Genomic DNA, 23,281 nt, shown 5'->3' with positions numbered 1-23,281 from the left:
CAATGAATTTCAATCAAAATTAAGGAAAAAATAACTCTTCTTTTTGACTGAAGTTCTGAATTTCCTGAAGAATGTATTTTTTCATCTTTAGCATTGTATATCTATACTCAATATTTGCCACTGTTATTCATAAAATTAGCACAATGTGTATGTAGGGAGTAGCATAATTTATTAACTAACAGTACTTGAAAGGAGTTGCATGTTTCACTGTAATTTTTGTATATTAGGACTTTATAAGGTAAAACACTGCAGTACTTAAACATTTTCAGTCCTATATTTTTATAATGAGTATTCTTTTTGAAAGGACAGCCACATAAAGTGTTACAACATTGAACCAATACTTAAGAAGCATATTCTTTAATAAAACAGAAACGGCAAAAGTACAATAAATAGCATTTACAACTAACAAAATTTTCTCATTGCTGAGTTTCTGCTCTGGGAATCCTCTAAAGACACACACACGCCCAACAGCAGGAGACAAAGATAGGTTGGTCTTGGATAGCATCTAAACCCTAGTTAGGTTAGCTATGTTAGGAAGAATCCCTACAGCTAATCCAGTGAAGGTAATGTTACCAATCATTTTCAACACCGGAAAGATATCGTAATAAATAAATAAATATTATTATTAAGCTTGCAACATTCCTAATCCATTGGACATTTTCCTATATTGGTTTGCCGTTTTATTGATACCTACTCAAGGGATCGTTTTTAAGCGTCAATTATTTATGGCAGGGGGTTCTGGTTTTGATTATCCGTGCGTAGATATTTCCTAAATAGTTTTATAAACGTTTGGAGGAAACCAAACACGCCATGTTATCTTATGCATAAACAATAGCAATTAAATGCGTTTGTTAATAAATATTAATTGAATTCTTTACATACTTTTCCTTGTGAGAACTTTACTACGCTCTGACCTTTTCGAAACTGACCGCAACTGTTCAAACATTTCTGATGATGCTTGTTCACGCGTGGTGGGTGGCGGACGGCGAAACGTTCAGCACGCGCGTGAGGTGCAGGCCGGGTCCCCGCGCCACGGTGCAGTAAGTTAATAAAGCTATTTTGAAAGTGACCCCTCAGTAGGGAGGAGGACAGTCCGCGGAGCAGCTGTTTGGAACCATGACTGAAGATGACGGACGTGGTCGTTGTGGAGGGACAAGTGAAATTGAGAGATGGAAAAAAGGTGATTAATAATAATTTATTTTTCACTTGTGTAATTCTTTTTTCACCTGAAAATCTTTGGATGATGTCAGTTGTTTGCTATTTTAACATTGTATTTTGGTGTGTTTGTATCGCTGCAGTGGAAGAGTAGGTGGGTTACGCTCAGAAAGCCCTCCCCTGTAGCAGGTATGTTGCTAAGTGTTTCTATATTTGACATTGCTCTGGGTAATATTACGATCAACAATAACAGGAATAGCTGCTCTCACTTTCAAAGTGTAGCATCGTTACATTTAAATGCAGTCAAATATTTGCGGTATCTCTCTGCGTCGATTAAGTTCTGTGTGGTGTCTACATCTATTTCTGAATGAAGCAGTAACAACTTTTCGCCCTGCAAATATTACTGGCCTCAGAACCTATTGCCGAGCCGGCGCGTGTATTTTTTTTGTGTGCCTGTGCATACGTGAATGGGTCGTGGACGTCTTCCAAAATATGCTTCGGTTTTGTTTGTGCGCGAGTTTCTTGCATACTATTACCTATCACTGCTCTCGACGCTTAGTTGCGGTAATTCTAGGACCCACGTTACAAGTCTGGCAGACACCGATTAATATTATTCATGAGGTCATTTAAACGGAACGGTAGTATCATTCATAGCCATGCAATTTCATTTGAAATGCGTGTCATCAGAAAACCATCCATAATTGAAGTGTGCATTGGGAGGCGGTCAAAGTGGTACTGTTTATGTTTTATTGCATCCTTTTCATTTGAAATAACGACTTTCTGGTTGACGAAAGATAATGCAAAAGAAAAGCAGTAATTGATTTGGTAGGTCAAAATTTCACACATTTCCAAAAATTTCGACAGCCAGTCAGCCGACCACACATTTTGAACACAGTTCTATCTTTGTAAGGCAGTATATGATTATTTGTTATGGACAGTATCGTGTCACTCTTGCTGAGTAAAAAAAATAAATAAAAAAAAAAGCACTAAAACAGGCACGGTACTTAGACGTAGTTTATTGGCTATTCAATTTGACTGGGCATTCTTCCCATTGGTCACAAGGAGAACACACTGGGCCAATCGGATGGAAGAGCTTTTAATTACACCTGCTACTCAGCAAGGCCTAGTGCATTCTTAACTTCGCTGTGGCATTATGCAGATGAATATACAGTGCTTTTGGCTGTATGTTCTGTCCGGACCACTGTTAATCCAGTGAGAAGGAGAGCCCTCTCTCTGTTTCTGGCCGTCTCCGACTGACCTGGGAACTGTTCAGCCTGTTAAGTCCACAGCTGTGTGCCAGGATCACTCAGCCTGTGAAATGGCAGTTATCCCAGCTGTCTGTGTTCATGTGCGTGTGTGTGTGTATGTATGTGTGTGTGTGTGTGTGTGAGTGTGTGTGTGTGTGTGTGTGTGTGTGTGTGTGTGTGTGTGTATATGTGTGTGTGTGTGTGTGAGTGTGTGTGTGCGTTTGTATGCGTATGTGTGAGTGTGTGTGTGTGCGCGCATGTGTGAGTGTGTGTGTTTAAGTAAGGTGTTTTTTCAGCTGACTGTGTGTAGCCTGTGCGAGCTGAAGGAAGTCACGTGGATCAGGATGCTAACCCCAATTTGTGCTTGCCCCGTTCCAAACCAATGCACAAACTGAATATTCTTTGAATTAGTTCAAATAAAACCATGTGTTGTTTACACCTTCCAAGAACTACACTTCTTCTAACTGTTGCCATTAAGGATGTGTCCGAATGACTTGCAGCTAAGCCCAAATCCACCATGACACAGATATTGGAAGACGTTTGTCAGTGTCAGGGCGGCGACACCGTGCTCCTGTTCCGTTCCTGTCACTTTTCTCTGCAAAGCCCCATCTTGTCCGAGGCAGAATGCCAGCCCGGTCAATTTGACTGACATCCGAGCCTCCGGTCCTTGCAGACTGCCTGGTGCTGCAGGCGCACAAGGACAAATCGGACAAGGCGAACGGGCGCAGGGAGAGGTGGAGCGTCACCCTGGAGGACATCTGCGGCCTCGAACCCGGCCTCTCCCTCGAAGGAGTCAGCTACACGCTCTCGGTCGTCTGTCTGAGCCAGGCCGTGGTGCTGGGCTTCGACAGCAAGGAGGCGCTGTTGGCGTGGGATATCCGCATCTGCTACTGCCTGGGGGAAGGTGAGCTTGGGGGGGGGGGGTGTGGGTGTTGGTACGCCTCTTCTCTTTCTCGGACTCCTCTGCTGTTCCACAGGCTGGTTAGCACTGAGTCCCTCGCTGCTGTCGTAAAACCTCCTGCCTGAATATATTTATTATTATTTTTTACTTGAAATGGAGGGGGCCCGCTCCCTCTGGTGTGTGCGGCTCATATTATGCCTTGCGAATAAGCCCTGAAATCGGTTGCGAGATAACACTGTGGTTTTATTTTATTGTGCATTTCACTATGTATTATGCTGAAAATACTTTAGGCTGCGTCTCTCCTGTGCAATATTATGTAACATTTTCAGAGGGCTGGATTTGTATGTTATTGCTTTATTCCATATCATGCAATATTGTTTTGACGCATAAATATTTAAGGAATGCGACCTCATCCCTTCTGCTCCTGTTGTGTTTCATCCCTCTGTGTTTGTGTGTGTGTGTGTGTGTGCTTGCAGCTGTGTGTGTTCGCACGTGTGTGTGTGTGTGTGTGTGTGTTTGTTTGTGTACGTATGAGTGTGTGTGCATGCATGGATGCATGTGTGTGTTTGTATATGTATGTGTGTGTGTGTGCATGTGTGTGTGCGTGGGTGCATGCGTGTGTGTGTTTGCATGTGTGTGTGTGTTTGTGTATGTGTGTGTGCATGCATGCTTTTGCGTGTGTCTGTTTGTGTGTGTGTGTGTGCATTTGAGTTCTGAAAATAATAACGAAGCTGGCCCAGCGTTAGCTGGAGTGAGGCTGCAGACTGTGGCTGCTGAGGACACGTGACCTGGCATGCAGAAATGCCACCCATCTGTCACGCAGAGAGCAGTGATTCCTCAGTGCCAGAGCCTTTGTTTTGATTTGCAGGTCTCCATGTATCATCCCCACTCTGAGCGATGACAGGCGCAAGCTGGCAGACCCCGGAAAAAAGTTTTTTATTATCATTAATGTCATCAATCTCCCGGCTGAAGGAGAGCACTGTCCTGTGTCGGAACCGTTTTTTCCCCCCGCTAATTCGCACATGACTAATGATGCGTGAACGGTGATCGCCTCCAACGGCAGCTTCAGATTCTAAATTTTTTTAAAAATTGGGGTTTGTGCAGGGGAAGGCACAGTTTGGCAGTTTTACGTTGAATTATGTGCCGCACGCAGACTGGCGCAAATTAACACTCAGCTGCCATGCCAACACATTTTAAATCATTTAGATTTTATTTGAAAGTTTCTTAGATCTCGTTTATATCAGAAGTATTTAGCTGTGAGTCGTCTTGGCCGGGGTTTTTGTTAGAACACTGAATCCTCATTCCGTGTCCTCATTCTCATGCTCCTCGTGTTGTGCGGTGAAACAAAAGCACGCTGGAGGTTTTAATGAATGTACGTTTTCGATGTGATATTTTCTCTCCACATAATAATAACAATAATAATTTTTCCTTCACCAAAAAGTTGATGCAGTTCTTTAAATTACAAAAAAATCCCTTATAGAGTAGGTGTAACAAATGTAGTTTATTTGATGTTGCTGTAATCAAATGCAGTTATTTGGTTATATTGCATTATATATATATATATATATATATATATATATATATATATATATATATATATATATATATATAATGGGTTTTGTCTTTCTCCTTCCAGTCCACAGGTTTAATGTTGGAGTTTTGCCCGGTACAAAGCTGGACAGTGGGCCGGCAACCCTGCACCTGTGTAACAACCTGCTGGCGATCACCAGGGACGTCCCCCCCGCCGTGATCGGACAGTGGAATCTCCCGGACCTGCGCAGATACGGGGCCGTTCCAAACGGATTCGTCTTCGAGGGGGGTACGCGCTGCGGCTACTGTGAGTCCCCTTCCGCTGGTTTTAGCTGTTGTCTGGTGTGCACTGGCTGTAACTGATCATCGTGGGTTCTCTTTGAAGTATGGGTTCCCATACCTTGTGACCGTTCACCGTTTTTTACGGAGGGGGGGGGGGGCATTCATTCAGGTCCCGTGGGACCCTGAGACAAGAGCCGTGGCTGTTCTGTCAGACCAGAGAGAAAAAAAATTCCATTCAGAAGGAGGAAGAATCGTGACAGCTCTGTTCTTTCTACTAGCCCGGGGTTTATTATTTACTCATGAGGGTAAATATTGATGTTTCAGTTGGGCGTCTGCTTTTTGACTTCAAAATGCTGTGATGTGAAACCGTCAGTGACAGTTTCAAAGTGCAGAGTACCTTGCGAAAAATCCACATTGTGGTTCAGCCAAAATTGAGGTCATCAAGTGGGTTGTTATTTTCATATGAACTGGAAAAAATGTCTGTGAAAGTATTCATTTAGATAGTTAACTGAAGCTTGCCTTGACAGCTATTTTCATGAATTACAGAATCAAATAACCTTTGTTTACTATTCCAGACACTGCTTAAACAGAGGAAACCATTGTCTAAAAACTTTCTTGGTGTAAGTATGGTAACTATAAAAGAGGAAAATATGTAAAGAATTGATGCAGCTGTACATGCTGTTAATGGCAAATTTATACGATGTGAATCAAGTGTTTATATACATTACTAGACCTTCACAACCATTTCCTCTAAATCCAGAACTCCGCTCTCCTCCTTGAGCTGATGACGCATGTTGGCCTCAGCACTAGTCTGCTGCTTTTTATCGGTGTAAACACAGAAACAGGAAACCAAGTGGAAGAGAAACCTTTTCCTTGGATAGCTGTCCCAGGACTCACAGACCTAAACCTTACCGTGACCATATCAATGTGTTATTTACGCACGATGGAAATCAAACCGTTTAGGAAAAAGCAAGATCACTAAATGAAAATAGGGAGGGAAGAAGATCATGTTCCTTCAGGAAACCCGCTTGGTTCTCTTGGACCCCTTTTTCCAATTACGACATTTAAGAGGCATTGTAGCCCTATGTGTTAAATATGAACAAGTGCTTCCTGACACGCCACAGAGAGCACATCACAGAAAAGTGGAGTTGAGCGATGCCCTGCTTCTAGGTGTTGAAAGGGTGTAGAAATAGATTTTTAACAAGCGGGTGAGGCAATCTTTACAGCACATAAAGTGAATTTTGAGCACTGGCACAGCATTAAAGGAGTTGATTTTATTATTATTTTTCCTTTGCCAAATGCAGAAACATTTTGTCCGTCTATATTTAGATGGCTCCTTTGAGAGTTTGCGACATTGCAGTCAGGGAAGTTTGACAGAGAAGTTCTGTGAGTTTTTGAAGTCCTTCATTCAGGGCTGTCCACCCCTCCTTGAGGCTAGGCCAGGGATATCAAACTCGATTCCTTGAGGGCTGCCACGTCTGCTGGCTTCTCCATGTGTTCCTGCACTGAAGTGCTCCATTCCAGTCATTGATTGGTTAAAAAGTCGGCACACCCTGTTTCTAAGACCTTAAGTGGCTGCTGATTGAAGGTAAATCACAATAACCAGCAGAGACTGTGGCCCTCCATGACTGAAGTTTGAGGCGCCTCATCAGGCGTTGCGTTGATCACTGTTGCCACAGGGCAACAGGATTTATTTCTTTGTTTTGGCTTTTTAGTGAATGAGATATACTGCTGGAGATTATTAATTTAATAAATTGGCATACTGAATAAATCATGTTTTGGCCATGTCTGACCATAAGTCTACCTTAGTTTTTCCAGACGTAAAAAACTTTTAGTGATCTTTTAACACTGCTGCAATATTTTCCACTCTTGGAACTTGGAGAAGAAAAGCTGCTTTTCTTTAAGCAGGTGTTCAAAGCTGCTTTATTGTTTATAAAAAAAACCAAAGCAATAACATTCATAATCAAAAAAGATGAAACACTCATGATGCATAATATAAGCCAAAACCTTTAGAGAAATCTGTAACTGGACATAACTGCAGATTATAAAGCAATAAGGAGGTTAGCCTTTTACTTATTCTTTATGTGATAAGTAAGCTTGTTTTGGGTAGTCATTTAGAAATATTATTTCATCATAAATTTTTGAAATGTCACTTAACATAGGCAAATATGTATAACCTTATTTTTTCTGTTCTCTGTGACATCTATTTCTGGTACTGTTATGAAGTGCTTTTATGTATTTTTTTATTCACTGCAAACTATTGAGTTTGGTTCTCCATGGCTATTAATGCTAGAGTGCTGTCATGCTTGTTTTGAAACAATCGCTGGCAAAATTAATATTTGAATGCCTGTTTCCCATTATTAAACTGCTCTGGATGATGATTGACATCCAGAATTGATTCCGGATTATTTTCCTGATAAATATAGACTTGTGTAATCCCCTGTTCTATCTTTAAAACCATGTGTAATTACAGAAGGGACATGGAGCAACAGAAATAAACATTAGGCTTGAAGGATTGCATTACGTAATTCAGTTAGGGTCTATAAATATATGAGGAAAATCCTCAAGATGAGAAGGGAGAAAAGCATTTTGTTTCCATTCCAAATATGTACAAAGTAAATGAAATGCAGCTGAAGTCTTGTTTAGTTTTGTAATTGGAATACAGAGTGTGTAAACAGTGTCAAATTAGTCAGTGTGCACGAGCTATGATTTCTGTAGCTGTGCGCTTGAGAAGCATCTGGCATAGAATCCTGGAGAAGCCACCCATGGGACAGTTTCCATGATTTCTTGGAGAAGAAAAATTGTTGCATAGTGAAATGCAAAAGTCATATTTACTCCCCCCTACAAAAAAAATTACATAAAATAAACACGGTAGCGTTTCCAAAAGAATATGGCTGAGAACACCGAGAGAAGTCACCGTATGCTAGTCTGTTGCTTTCCAGTAAAAGTCAAAGGGCGTGGGGTTTATGTTGTGAAATGTTCAGCGATAAATAAACTCTTACAGAAATAAACTCTTACGGAGTACATCTGGTCACTGTTGGAATCGTGTGTACTCTGTTATGTTTTGAATCAACGATGGATATTTTACTGTGTATGAGCTCATGCATGCTGTTGCCTGGGAGGTTACCGTTGGAGGTGCACGTGTGTCCAGAGCTTGACTGACTGCTGTGAGGTCACTGAGGTGGAGGCGATGCACCCAGAACCTCTCCGTTTGAGCGATTCCCGGGTATTAAGCCTAATTTATTCTCTCATAGAGAGAGCCGAGCAGATGGACGCGGCGGCGAGGTTAGCTCTCTCTGAAGATCTCATATTTCTGGGCTGTTTGCGGACATCTGCACGTAGCTATTTAGAGTGGGGGAGCCATTTGCTGAGAGCAAACACAGCGACGGATAAAAGGGTGGAAAATGAGCGGGTAAAAGACTATGGAGGCGGTGCATCTGACCTTATCTGTCCGCCTCTAACTGAAAATCTGCCATTTTCCTTCAAAGTAGAGGGCAGATGATGGCCCGGGTCCCCAGAGACGGGATCTGTGGTGGCGTTTTTCAGCGGTTTGCTCTGATCTTCTCTTTTCTGCTGCTTGAGTGGACAGTTGTGGTCATCCGAGGGTGCATCAAATGGTCGGTTGAGGATATGTAGGGAATAAAAGATGAGAAGACTGGAGTCAAAAGATTTGCAGCTGCCTGTTGGAGACTTCCACTCGGTGCACTCACCTGTCTGCAGTAAGACCCGAAATGGATCAAACTACTGTGCACTGGGAGTCTTATTTCCATTGCTGCTGTCCATTTTGGTATCTACATTGACCTGCTGTTCCCTTGCTGAAGGACAAACTTACAGCAAGATGGAATTGTCTAAATCAATGGTGACAAACCCTGTTCCTCGAGATCTACATCTCATTCAACAGCTAGAGATCTTGTTGCTAATTAGTAGAGTCAGGTGTGCCAAATTGGGGTTAAAATGCAAACCTACAAGATGGAAGATCTCCAGGAACAGGGCTGGTTACCACTGACCTAAATGACTGGCATTGCTGAATGACAGTGTGCTGGCATTCATTCAGTGATTCACCAGGGCCATTAGACCACAGCAGAGTCTTGCTCTGTGGTTTTTGTTGAGGAGTCCACAGCGGCGGCCTCCTGACAGTTAGCCTGGATGGCCCGGCGATGTTGAGAGCTTTAGGAAATGGTGGCTTGCCCGCGTAATCGCCGGGTCCTCTGTGGCCTCAGCTGCTTCCTGTCGAAGCGCTGGCCATTTTGTAAACCATGTGGGGCCTGTCTGCGTCAGGAGCTCCACTGGATGGTTTAGGTTATGAGTCATGGCCACTTCGAGACTTAGGGCAGTGAGGTCGTCCGTGTGTACACTAACGCTGAACTCTGACCCTTCCCATGATCCTTTGGGTATATGGAATGTGGAGGGTGTGTGTCTGTAGCTCAGGTGGTTCCCCCAGCCAGGCCCGTTTGGGAGCTGTTGTGATAGCCATCTGTGCACGCTGGACATTTCCGCAGTCTTGGATTTTTACTTTTTCATTTTAACAAAAGGACCAGGGACCAGGGTTATGGAGCCCTGCAAACAAATTACATATGCAACATATATTTTGTTTTGTGTTTCTTTATTTTGATTTTTTCTGCCCTTTCTATTTCTTTTATTTTAAAAAACTAAAAATAAATCAGCGGATTCGAGGTAGTGGCAAAGCATTTTGAGATTAGCAAGACCGTGAATCCTAGCAGATTTCATGGAACCCTGCACAAATGTGCCAAGTGCTGCATTCACCCCACGGGATCAGGTTGCGTCCTTCTGCAAGCGTGCAACCTGAGCGTGTACAGCGACCTAATCGCATCTCCGAATGCCAACCGCAGCACGTGTCCTCTCGTATCTGCTTCACTGGAAACAGTAGGGCGGCTAAGACAAGAGAGAGAGATCCGCAGGAAGATTGCGGAAAATCGCACGGAGAGGGGTTTGTTTGGTCTGTGCACCACCGTATCTTAACAGGTGCTTTTCTGTGCCTCTGGAATATTTGAGAGATGTCATTAATGGCAGGAATGTCTGCACGACCCAGGTCTGGGACACATTAACTCAGTGGAAAAATGGCTCTGTGCCGTCGTTTCCCATATTTCTGTACAAAATGGTCTGTATTTTCGGTGCGGAATGAGCAGAGCTTGACTCCAGGCAGGTGAACTCTGAGAGAACTGTCAGCAGATCGATTTACTGTCACAGACACCTCTCCAGTTTTATTTACATTACATTGCATTACAGGCATTTAGCAGACGCTCTTATCCAGAGCTTACACAACTTTATTTACATAGCATTTACATTGCAACCGTTTATACAGCTGGATATATACAGAAGCAATGCAGGTTAAGTACCTTTCTCAAGGGTATACCGGCAGTGTCGAACCTGTGACCTTTAGGTTTCAAGACCAGCTCCTTACCCATTATACTACACTGGCACCCACGGGCACATACTTGCACTCGCTCACACAGGCACGTGACAAGAACGGGCAGGAACTGCTAAAACGGTTAAAAGGAAGAATATTTAATTTGGCTCCATCCCTTGTTTTGTTCTTCTCTCGGTCGGACCGCAGTTGGAGATTACGGAGGGATTTCGAACCCGAGGCGTTTGAGATAACACGCCACTGCAGAGCGCTATGCTGGGAAGCATATTTACGGATTAATTTCATTGGGATGGCAGGGAGTGCGGGGCAGCTGAGTTTGGGCTCAGTGGTGTAGCGGCATAGCGCTGCGCATTATATGAAGAGTTGTGGCTCTTACAGCCACACGAAAAACAAAATGGCTGCTTTCCTTTCCTGTCCAGATACTGAAAAAAATTACAATTTTGTACACACAGTGCAGAAATAAATGGTACAGTATCAAAACGTACATTTTTCAACATACAAAGTTATCGTGGGCGATGCATCTGTAAATAAACACTGTTAAAAAACAGAACTGGTGTTTTAATTTATATCAAATGAATGCCAAGTTACAACTCTTAGTGATATCTCTTGTAATTGTGTCTCACTTCTAGGTTGACCTGCCATAACTTAATTGACTTAGCCTATGCTTACTGTGTGAACTAGACTTGATGTTCATGGCTATGGATAACTGATACTTTGAGAATTGTACCTTATCTGACATGAGCTCTGTAGTTGTTCCAATGACCTTCAGGGATGCACCTACATACTTATTGTATGTCACTTTGGATAAAAGCGTCTGCCAAATAAAATGCAATGTAATGTATTGTAATGAATAGTGCTTATATGAATAGTGCTTATGTGAAGTTTGTGTGAGGGGATTTGTTGTTATAACTACTTTCTGACAACCTAGTTTATTTATTAAAGTGCTTTTTAACATGTGAATGATTTGCCGTTTTTGCAGGTTGAATATGTTGAGATGTTAATTTATTATTTGTGTTGCGGAATGTAATTTATGTAATTAGTGTTATTTTTTAAATGTCAGATCTGTTGTTTTCTCCCACTGCGTTCCCTGGGGAAATGCTCCCCTGGCAAACAAAACTCTTTAAACAATATTAATTTATGCCTCTTTTTTCCCCTCCACTCTCAATATTTAATAAACTGCTCTTGACTCCTGTAGCTCCCATAACAAAAATTATGTGCAGTTCAGTACTCAGTGAAAACTAATACATTTCGATTTTATTTTATTTTTAAATATTATTTTAATTGTGTTTACTTTGTATAAATGTCTGCAGTACGCGTGGTGCAGTGCCATGACTCAGATAATGGGATCCACTCTTTCAAATAAATGTGCTTGTATCACTGATGCTAGTTGAGTAATTGGTAGTTTGGCTTATATAAACAACACTTGTGAGTTTGTTAAAACATTTTTTAAATTTATTTACTAAATGTGTATTTTTCAGTTTCTTCAATGACATGTGATTAGGCTTGAAATGTGTTGTGTAGGATGCCTTAATCTGTTAAATAAAATGAAACTGAAACATTTTTAAGAGAAAAAAAAGCATAATTACCCATACCTCTGAACTATAGACTGGAGTAATCTTAGTCTGGAATTATCATATCATTAATTACCATACATTCATTGACATACTGTATGTTGTATGAAAACACAAGTAGACTTCTTTCAAATTCAGAGTGAGGCAACAGGCCAGTCTTGGCCAATTACGGGTTGGTTGTCCAATGCCCATTGCAAGTTATGTTTTTTGTGTTTAGTAATCCTTAATGCAGGGGTTTTTCTGTGAAACCCACACATTTTTTTCTTTCCTTAGTTGAAAGCACTCAGTGTCTTGGACCTGCAGCTGACTGGTGGCAATGTTGGCACACCACAATTTTTTTTGTATGTCTGAGAAACCTTTGGACAAGCAGTCCAATACAGCTTCAGGCTTGTTTATGGCAGAATATTTCTTCATGTCTAAACATATGATTGAGTCTTCAAATTATTGTACAGTCTGTTCTGCTCCGGTGCAAGTGGAGTGGTGTTACTGTGTGTGTTAAGGCCTGTGCCTGCGTTCAGTGACCTTCGTTAAGGAGCAATGTTGAAAGATGTTTTGAAAGAAGTTGTTATTGTTTCTGTGGAACTGTGAATCGCGAATGTTTCTGCTGAATTATTTTACCTGTCTGGCCTGTCATTTCTCATCAGATTGTCTAAGAATAAAGGTGTTTGTTACTAGACGTGATCTTGAGTGAGAGATGTGATCGTTCGAGATCTGTTAGACTATTTCCGTTATTTTTTTCCCTCTCTTTCCCTTGCAGGGACGGGTGTTTTCTTTCTGTCCTGCGCGGAGGGGAAGCAGATCAGCTTTCTGTTCGACTGCATCGTTCGGGGGATCTCCCCGACCCGAGCCCCGCTCGCCCTCCGTCCCGTCCTGCCAGGTGAGTGCAGGAAGTGCACAGAGTGTCGGTGCTGCCAGGTGAGTGCAGGAAGTGCACAGAGTGTCGGTGCTGCCAGGTGAGAGCAGGAAGTGCAGAGAGTGCCGGTCCTGCCAGGTGAGAGCAGGAAGTGCAGAGAGTGCCGGTGCGAGACTGAACGCTGTCACGTCTGGTGCTCGTCACTCCCGGATTTGCAACCAGGGCCGATCCAGGCCACGCGAAAGTCATTTTAATTCGTTTTCACTGTCGCTCTGCTGGATGAATGAATTTTCCCTTCATCACAGAGGCTTGAGTCTGTTTGTGACTCTTCCTCCTTCCTCCATAGAGCCCTGCTTGCTTGTTTTTGGGGAGCGATTCCCAGAAACAATTAATATAAAAAAAAGAATGAGACATGAATGTGCGATTTTGGTCATTAATTATAAGCTTTTGGATGTGTCCAATTGTGTTGAAATTCATACATCTGCTGTCATTTTTTGCTTTAAACAATATTCTTATTGCATTATTCACTTGACCTCTTTTGGGAATGTTCATGTACTATGTTAGCAATTTCGTAACGGAGATTGCATTATATGAAGTATGATATGGTCTGTAACATTGAGCCAGTGAGATCTGAGAGTTCGGAAGGGGTCCAGTGGAGTTGTGCGCATGGTTGAGTTAAGGCCTGAGATTATTCCCCAAGCAGTTTAATCCAACAGAAACAGTTTGGGTCTTGTGTGGAAATTGATATTCAGATAGCGTGACCTTTGGAATGACTTCCTGGCCGTGCTTTTTTCCATCAGGGGCCGCTGGGGGGATGGGAGCGGAAGAATGTTGCCTTGTTTGTTCTATTCTCTTATGATGACATCACTGATGGGTAGGAAAAAAAGCCCCACAGCATTATCATCCCACTCTAGAGCAACTCATCTTCAGTCCACGGCTCCCGCCTGTTTATTATGCCAAGCATATTGCCTAATCGCACCGCCGTTTACACTTAAAATGAATAATAAATTTGCCTGTACACCCCCCGCTTGCAGAATCATGTGGGCGTGCTTGCATTTCACAAGGGAATGTGACTCTTGTGTTGGAGGTGCTTAACAAGATCTAAAGCTGTGGTCAGCCCGAGCCATCACCATCCCCCTACCCCCTCCCCCCCCCCAACGCTCCGCCCCCGTGCGTGTTGGGCATTGGGCGCTGGTGTCTAATTGGTGTTTCCAAGAAGGCCTCACATGGTGTGACATGGATTACCGTGTGAAGGGCAAATAAAAAAGACAGATTAGAAATGAGGGTCTGGTTGTCCCCTGGAGAGCACCCCAGCATGCCAGCTGTCCAGGTGCGTTGGCTGGGAGTGCGCCGTGCATGGCGTGGGCTTGCTACCGCTCAGAATATAATTGTGAATTTGGGAGCAGGTGCTGAGTTCTCTTGCCACGTTAAATTCCCTTTTGTGTAAGTCTCTTTGGTTTAGAAGGGTCTGCTAAATGCTGCGAAATTGTGAATCGTAATCATAAATTGGAGTTTGGTACAGGGGGGCTTATCCTGGTTAAAGTATTGTTTCAGTGTGTGGATGGGCATCATCGACTGTGTCGAATCCGGACTGTGCACACAGCGGAAGTGCGTCACTGGTTGCGGAGTCACTTAGGGAGGGGGAGATTCCATAGGGATGACAGTGCCCTGTCTCTCACTAGTGACCCCTCGTGGTCAGTAGGGTGCCTGCAGACTGCTTGCTCAAGCTTCGCATAAATGTGCATAAATGTCTTCCCTCGACTTGTGTCTTTTCAATCATAAACTGTGGGTGGCGCTATGGACACTCACGTTTCAGAGTCGAGCGTGTGCTCGACTCAGAGCGATAGTTAGAGATTTGGGCATGACTGGTGAATACCAGTGGCCATTCCACATCGGGGGACACAGGAGCAGAAAGATAAAAACGTGTTTTATTACGCTGGTTTACAAGTGGGCTTTCTTTGACATTTAGGAACCACTTTATTGATCAGAGAGACCATATAACTGAAAAGTGGTCCATGTTTTTCCCTTGGCTAAATGCTACATTTATTTAAAATGTATAAATTGGAGATAAACCTTTTGGAGCCTGAGACTGAGGGTGTAAACCTGATATAGGCAGTCTCATTGAGCACCAACATTATAGTTAAGTCTTTTGTAGACTTAAATATAGATTATGCCTCTTGAAATATGTTGTTAAAGACAGGTGGGATCTTTTTGCTGGGGATAGATGTAAAAATCACTAACTTCCTTAATTAAATTTTCCCTAGCTGATGGGAGCATCAGATGCTTGATCCTAGAAGGCATACATTCATTAGTTCTGGTGAAAAAACGACTGTGAGAATGCTGCATTGTTCATTTAAAATGGCTGAGCAAGGAGATCGAGAACATTAGCATTAAGTGCAGTGTTGAAAGATTTTATTTGAAAAAAACTAAAAACTATATTTGAAAAAAAAAAACTACTGGAATTGGAACTCTTTTGAGGCATTAGAAGAGAAGTAAAGCTTAGAGAGTGAAATGCTCAATGTGTTTAAAATGTGCTTCCTCCTCATTAAATGAAGAAAGTTCATTACACTGCAGAAAATAGCAGCTGTCCTAAGAAGAACTGGGACACGAATGTGCATTATAATATACAAAAATATATTTCCTGGGACACTTCCTACAAAATTCTTGCTGAAGGCAGATTCTGTGTTTTAACAGGAGGATCAATATACATTTTTTTTCTGTAATATTGTTGCATAACATTCATTTCTCATCACTGATAGACTTACTGAAAAAAAATCCCAGTGGCTGAAATGTTGTGCAGCTGGTAAGACTGCAACAGTAACAGACAGGAAAACCTTATAAGCCTTTAGTCAATCAACATTTGTCCTTAACGTTGAATTACATCACACTTTTCGGCAATGCAGTTTCGGCGACTTACTTTAGTGAACTGCATTTACGAAGGAGAAAAAAATATTCTTGCTCTTAATTGTTAGTGAAATGTTATAGGATAATAATTTAGTGTGCTTGAAGCCAGCCAGGTGGGAGCTCACACTGCTGTTGTCTTGAGAAAGGTTCTTTAACCCAGATGGCTCTGAATATTATGAAAAATTATAAATAGATAACATGCAAATGGTGTGAAGATCACCCCCGCAAAAGGGTGTCTGTTAAGCTGATAAGTAAAATCATTTCTTGCTCTGTTATTTCTCAGTTACCAGGCCGTTTTGATGATTAACTTTTACTTTAACTGCTTTTTGACAGTTCCTGCTCTGTTGGAAATGCATACAGCATGTGATTGTATATCATTCCACATCAGAAATAATGCAATAAAATTTCAACGCGATAAACCATGAAATTAAACCATGAAATTAAACCATGAAAAGCACGATAAAGCACTTTTTTCAAGTGGATGGTTAGGCTACTTGATATTGATTTGATACTATCAGAAATGGCTGTGCAGTATTATTTCTTAAAGGTCTAAGCCATGGCATTGAAGGAATAAGATGGATGACAGACAGCTGTGAGTGTTGGATATTGAGGTTTTCACACAGTCACTCATCCAATCAGAAGCTTCTGTCATTGTCTATTATTAAACCCCCACATGCAGAGTGTGGTATCTAGCATTTCAGATGCCAGGCACAGATAATCAATCACAGAGTGTGTGTAAACTCATTGGGGGATTCTAGTTATTACACTCTCTACTGTACTTTTGCCCTGGTCCTGTGCATGCACTGTACTGTGAGTAAACATGTTTTAAGTTTTAAGAGCAGCGGTGAAATAACTACACAAAGAACCGGAATGTATATTAAAAAAGGTACTCTGAATTAACCATGTTCAAATATTTGTTTTTTATAAGCTTAAGACGAATTTGAAGGAAATGTTATCTGTTATCTAATGTTGTCTGAAGGAAAAGATTTTCCCAGAGAATATGAACCGGGACTCAATTGCGCTGGGACTCCTTTCCCTCGAACGTGTGAATAAATCAGAAGTGAAAGTCATAAATAACTAATGCGGTCGAAGCGCGGCTGAAGTGAGGGTTAGCCGGTAACTCTCTCTCTCTCTCTCTCTCTCTCTCTGCTCGTTGGTCCTGAGGACCATCGATAGCCTGCGGTTTGTTACGATGATATAATATCTCCCGCCGCACGCCGCGCTGTTTCAGCGTAGCGCCGTGACACGGCGCCCCTCGGTGGGCCGCTCGCCCCGCCGATGTGGTGCCCGCCGCCGCGGAGGGAACATAAAACACGGATGAACATCATCGCCTGGGGAGCACTGGCGCTAACGCGTCCGCGCCGCAAACGCAATTTCTGAGCTCCCGCTTTTCTGCAAAAAAGTGTCTCTTTCTTATCGCCGTGGAGAACTGCAGGAAATGGACGCACATTAGGCCCCAGATTGTTTCTCAGCCGGTTTCGCCTAATGGAGATCTTTCTAATAACTTTGCTTCGCCAAGATGAATGCCCCCCCTACCCCCCCCCACCCCCACCCCCCACAAGATGGCAGCTAATAAGGTTGGGGGGGGGGGGGAGGAAATGAAAAGTTAATATCCTTCCGTTTAGATGCTGCGTTTCGAATAAAATAGAGGAAGTCTGTGCCAATTTGTATTGCCCTTTGACAAGCCAGTAGTGTGGAGCCTTCAGGCATAAATCTCCAGCATGGAGCTTGTGGAGTGAATGACTGGCGTGCTCTTGCACTTCCGTGAGGGCCCGTGTGTTTGCTCTCCTCCCCAGACCCCAGCGCCAGCCCAGCGTACCTGGAGGAGCGGCTGGACCGCGAGGCCCAGGAGCTGGAGAAACGGCTCAGCCTGCTGTCCCCCGACAGCCAGCAGAGTACCACAGGTGTGTCCCAGTTAAAGCTTTTCAATGTCGGATGGTGTGATTGGACAATGAGGTGCCATGACACCAACAAAGGGGATGGAGCTCAGATATACTACCAGAAACTCGCTCAGTCATGTTGTACAAAAAAGCAAAACCTGCTAATTGGTTAAAACAAGTCCTTGACTAACAGATAATTGTACCTCCGCCTATTTTTGGTTAATGGTATTGACTCTGTGATGTAGTGCAGTAGTAAAGAAATTTTATATTTTCTCTCTTTTGCCAGCCTCATCGATGGGCGGAGATGACAGGAGCATCTCCAGCTCCTCCGACACCTCTGACAGCCAATCAGACACCAGCATAGGCAGCCGCTTAGCTGTGTGGGCGGAGCCTGTGATGAGCCCCGCCCCCGTGGAGCCACCGGTTGCGCCAGCGGACACGGACAGAGCACCCAGTGCCGAGAGGACGTGCGCCGTTGTCGGGGGCGTGGCCCGCCCCCCACCCAGACCCCCCTGCTCCAGGAGGCTGCACGAAATCGGCCGCCAGAGCTCCTCCGACAGCGGCATCGCCACGGGGAGCCACTCCTCCTATTCCGGAAGCTTCTCCTCGTACGCCGGCAGCCTGGACATCGGCCGGGGGGACGAGTTCGGGTCCCTGCCCGCCCTCCCGCCGAACCTGCTTCCCGAACTGGACCTGTGCACCTGCCCGCGGGACCCCAATTCGGAGTACCAGGTCCCCTGCTCGCTCAGAACCCTGTACGACAGGCCCCGGAGCCTGTTCCCCAATCGCATTCCGCCACAGGACCAGCCCACGCCCTCGCCCCTCTCTTCCGAGCCTGCTGGGGGCAGCAGAGAGCCAGGAGAGGCGGGCGCTGACCCCATTCCAGGCGTGCCGTCTCCAGAGAAACAGGGACAAGCGCCAGGGCCCGAGAGCGGCGGGACTCCGCCCTCTGCTGAGGAGGCCACGCCCCCCTGGGAGTTCCCCCACCCTGCAGCTCTGAGGTCTCTGTTTGCCCCCTGCCCTCTGTGTGGGGGCATGAAGGTACAGTAGCCCCCCCCCTTTCATTTCTGTGCTCACCACTCACGTGCTTGTCCCAAAGTTTTTAGCTTTTATTTTTTTTTGGGGGGGGGGGAGACTTTCAGATGTAGCGTTTGTCTTTTAAATTTGACATTTTGAATATATATATATATATATATATATATGTTGTTGAATTTTGTTTCTGTTTCTGAGCAGACTTTTGGAGAGTTTAGTCCTGATTTTTTCCTGTAATGGCAATCACGGTTAAAGTAAAAAGTTTATGACATCCGAGATTTTAAAGGCTGTGGCGGCAGGCTGAAGTCTCGTAAATCCAGATCAGATATGCAGACACACGGCCTGTAAAAAAAAAAGAGACCGGCATTCGCTATGGAAACCGCACCTCGCTCTCTGCTGTGTGACTGGAGACACCTTGCTCAGGGTGGATCTTTTTAAACGAAGCCCTGTAGCTCTGGCCCTGAATTGAAAGCTAGCTCCCCTAAGGCTCGGTTGATGGCTTTATTTTTTCCTCTGTAGCGCTGCTCTCATTTTAAGGGCCATTTTAGCAGGTGGCATCAAAATGAACGCTCTCACCTGTCCTCCGTTTGTGTCGTTCTCCGGGTGACCATTCGTCGTATTGGGTGCAGGGGACAGGGCACACTTATCGAGCCCTTCCGGTGTGAACACTGAACGCTTGCCCTAATTAAGGCTGGGGATTGTCATTCAGTTCTCGTGCTCTCCCAGACACAGGACGCGTGGATTCGTGGACTGCGTTTCGTCTGCCTGCTAATGCGCTGAAGAGGGGCCTCATTAATCTTCCGCGATGTTCGCTAACGTGAAATTTATTTTTCCTCCTGATTTTTTTATCGGCTCGTCTGACTTCTAGCGCAACCCCAGCCCTGGCATTCTCTTCCGGACCTTTCCGCTAAAAAAAGAGAAAAAAAATCCGCTTTCAAATTTTTTTATATAACCTGCTTTCTCAGGGCTTTCCTGGAGCTAATGGGCTTCCTCTCTGTGCAATATCTGTCATTTCTACAGGGCCTATCCTGGCAGCCATCTTACGGCACCCGTTCTGGCTATCTTGGAGTGAATGATTCAGCTTGTGATCATGCACTGACTATGTTAACTACAGTGTCACAGCACAGTGCAGCTGAAATATTACTAAGCGCACAGCCCTGGGACACTCAAATCTGGCCCTCGAGGCCAGTAGCACTGCTGGTTTTCGTTTCTGCCCGATAATTAATTTGATTGATTAATGCAACTTATCGGCCGGATACTTAACTCACCCAGTGTCCCAGGTTTAAATCAGCCCTATTTAGAAGGGAAGAAAACCAGCAGTACTGCTGGCATCAAGGGAGCAGATTTGAGTAGATTTTGAAGTTAACAAAAGACACGAGGCATGCAGTAGCATATGTGATCTTTCTGTGCGTTTGGACACATTTCTGTTACAGTCCCAATGCTACACCTCATTACATAGGCTTTGGAAATACATAACAAATATAGATTCACAATGCCGTTTTTTTGGTCTTTTCACAATCCCATTATTCTGCTGAAGGCAGAAACATTCATGTGCCGTGTATTATGTGCATGTCCCCATGTACGCGTGTCATGTATTGTCTCTGCACGGCTAGACCCCTGAAGCAGTAGCGCTGTCTCCGGAAGGATAATTACGCGGGTCGGGCGTTTCTCTCCGTCCTTTCTCCCTTCGCTCTGCGCGTGCGTGGGCTGCCTCCCGTCGAGCTGTGGCACGACAGAGACGGCCCCGGCGGGGCCAGAATGTGTGGGAAGCTCCGCAGCGAAAAGCCCAGCCGTAGCTCCGCAGGCTATCCGCCGCGCGGTTTCGTTCCCGCATTCGGGATGTAAAACTGGGGGAAACGGAGCTCGCGAACAATTACGCCTCGCTACGCTTCATGACGCGCTATGCGTTTCGTCTCCCGAGGGGTGTTCGGAGAAACAAGGATGGCGCTACAGGTTCGGGATTGGTTTAGACGCAGCCCTCGCCACGTCAGATCTCACACGACTTGCGTCGACGCTCGCGCGTTGAAATTCCTATATATAAAAACAGTTGCGATAACATTCTGTATTTTTTAACATTCTGCCTTTTCATTCGGTTGGCTACGGAGCGCCATTGTGAGTGAATGCTGTGACAGTGGTTCCCGCAGGCACCCACACCAGCAGCCTCTGCAGGCCTGCTGCCGTCATCCTGTAGGAGTACATCTTAAACCTCAGCTGCTCGATATTCAACCCTCAGCCCTCCGCTTCCAGCGCAAGAGGCTGTAAGCTCAGTTCTGGAAAGGCTTCTGGAAAAGAACAGGCCTTGCCCAAATGTAGCAAAACAGGCTTAAACGGACTTATGGGTTTCCAAACTTCTCTCTACCGTGCTTAAAATGGCGTGCAGTGGTTTCCGTGACCTCGTAGGTGTGTTACTTCAGAGCGTTGCGTGTGTCAGAGCGTTGCATGCTAGCCAGGACCCGTCCCAGAGAATTTACCAGAATGTGACCGTAGCCTAAATGCATTAACAGATCCCCTCTCTTTTGTTCATCCTGGAGTCTCCCCCTGCGACTGAACAAATGGTCTCTGTGTCCTCAAAATAGGGCTCGCCGCAGCATTAGCATTTAGTGTAGTTTAGCTGAGATGGCCCAAATTCACTAACGGTTTTGAGGAGGTAATTGCCTGCCATCAAAATTTGCAAAAAGTCCCTCCCACCCCCCTCTCTGCTGGAGGCCCTGTGAACACTTTTGGGGTGAAAAGTTGGAGAAAATCATCTAGGCATTTAGGTGAAAACCTTTGGTTGGAAAGTGAAAGTTTTCTAGCCAACTAAGACATAGCCAGGCTTTATCCCAGTAAGACCCGGGCTACAGTGTATTGGGGCTAACCTAATCCGTTTATGTGAAAACTTTTTTTAACCTTGATTATTTTCCACCCCTCTGGACTTCTAGATTCCAGTTTTTTTCTCACGGGGGGGTTCAGTGACTCAACCCTGTGTCCTTCTGTTTGCGGTTTAGGGAACAGCGCTGTCACATTCGGGACCCGTGCCCACGTCGGTCGTGGCAGGTAAGTACCCCTAATTCGCCGAAGTCCAGATCTGCGCGGGTGAGACAGCACTGCTGCATCGTCATGGGAACCAGAGGGCTGAGAGTCTTACCTGATTCTGCATTCCTGCAGCCTATCAATGATAGAGGACCGCAAACGTTGCCCTGCACTGAATACCAATACGGCTGTGCCAGTTCTTTGCTGTGGTGCACGACTTGTTTCGGCTCGTTTGAATGCAGGTTTGTCATTAGGTGTGCTGTCATGTGCGTGCGGTATCTGTTGAAGGAGATTAGAGGGTCATGCACCACAGCAGGATTGGGTGTCTGCGTGCCGGGCGGCCGTCGTTCGTCTGGCGTCGGAAATGATGTCGGAATTACTGCACTTTCATCCCCGGATTTAATGCACCTAATAAATCCCAGAAAGGCTGCTCTTTCCGCCGCTACTGTACGAGTGAAAAACAGCCAGATGCTGATAAAACCTTTCGCTAGGTTGTAACCTTTAACTGCTATAGATTTTTTTTTCAATTGAAAAAGCTTTTAGCAGTATTTTAACCTGTATGGATTTGCCAATGAGTTGTAAAATGGCAGTATATTTTCAGTGCTTTCATAAAGTTTTTAACAAAGGGTGCAAAGGGAGTGAAGTCACACTGCGGCTTAGGGGTTATAAGTCTGGCATTGCAAACACGCACCCCAGAGAGGTTCCTCTCGTAGAGCGCCTCAAAGCCTCAGGTGTTCAGGTATGTGGCTGTGCAGCCTTGAGGGAACTCCTGAGGACTGTCACAAGGAAATACTGTTATTGCAATTTTTTACCATTCATCACATGCATCCTAATTGAGACTTAAAACTTTTTTTTATATATATACAGTACTATATCAGTTCAATATAAATTGTATACTATCCGCTGCTGAATTTTATATATAGAGAAACAATTGAGGCCAAGCACCTTGCCCAAGGGCCAGATGGCTTTGTCCCATTGGGAATTTGAACCCGCAGCTCCTCACTTGCAAGCCCAGTCTCCTAACCATCACTCTCCACTGCCACCCACGCCAAGCTCTGAAGAATTCAGAGGATGCCGATTCTGCTGCCGTCGCTGGAGCTGTGCCAATTGGCTCCCACAGCTACTGGAGGCTGACCTGGGAGATTTCCCAGAAGCCCCGGGAGCGGGGGGGCGCAACGAGGCAGCCGTCCGAGCTGGAGCAGCCACTCCAGCCGTTTTCCATGCGGCCTGTACCTCCGTTCCTGCAGAACTGAGCCTATGAACGGTAAAGCTAACGGACGGAGCCTTTGCGGAGCCGCTGTGTCTCCCTGCTGTAGGGGATGTGAGCTCCCGGTCTTTCCGAAACGCAGGGAGGGCTCAGTTTATGAGAACTGTGCCGAGAGTGATCAGAGTATTTCCAGCCTGCCGGGGAGAGTGCATGTGGCAGCCCCCTACTCAAGCGCATAATGGCGCCCCCTGTTGGTCAGTGCGAGTAGGTGCAAGGGGGACGAGGTGGTCCTCCTGTACGGTGTGTGGTGTCGTACCTGAG

At 44.9% G+C, this 23,281-nt stretch overlaps 1 protein-coding gene across 5 annotated transcripts in view; it reads left to right on the top strand.

Annotated features, from left to right (window-relative positions):
• Window positions 1–391: 391 nt before the first annotated feature.
• Window positions 392–23,281, top strand: part of dok7b (docking protein 7b) — a 32,268-nt gene continuing 9,378 nt past the window's right edge. For all 5 annotated transcript variants that reach the window (XM_064344973.1, XM_064344972.1, XM_064344971.1 and 2 more), the window contains exons 1-8: window positions 392–1,180; window positions 1,299–1,344; window positions 3,076–3,306; window positions 4,940–5,140; window positions 12,830–12,949; window positions 17,626–17,733; window positions 17,996–18,750; window positions 21,729–21,777. In XM_064344973.1, coding sequence (XP_064201043.1) covers window positions 1,127–1,180; window positions 1,299–1,344; window positions 3,076–3,306; window positions 4,940–5,140; window positions 12,830–12,949; window positions 17,626–17,733; window positions 17,996–18,750; window positions 21,729–21,777 — 1,564 coding nt within the window. In that variant the 5' untranslated portion in view covers window positions 392–1,126. The remainder of the gene's footprint in view (window positions 1,181–1,298; window positions 1,345–3,075; window positions 3,307–4,939; window positions 5,141–12,829; window positions 12,950–17,625; window positions 17,734–17,995; window positions 18,751–21,728; window positions 21,778–23,281) is intronic.

The sequence above is a fragment of the Anguilla rostrata genome, chromosome 7, assembly GCF_018555375.3.
Source record: "Anguilla rostrata isolate EN2019 chromosome 7, ASM1855537v3, whole genome shotgun sequence".
NCBI lineage: Eukaryota > Metazoa > Chordata > Actinopteri > Anguilliformes > Anguillidae > Anguilla > Anguilla rostrata.
The sequence above is the reverse complement of the archived record's forward strand: the minus strand, read 5'-3'. Positions and strand labels throughout refer to the sequence as shown.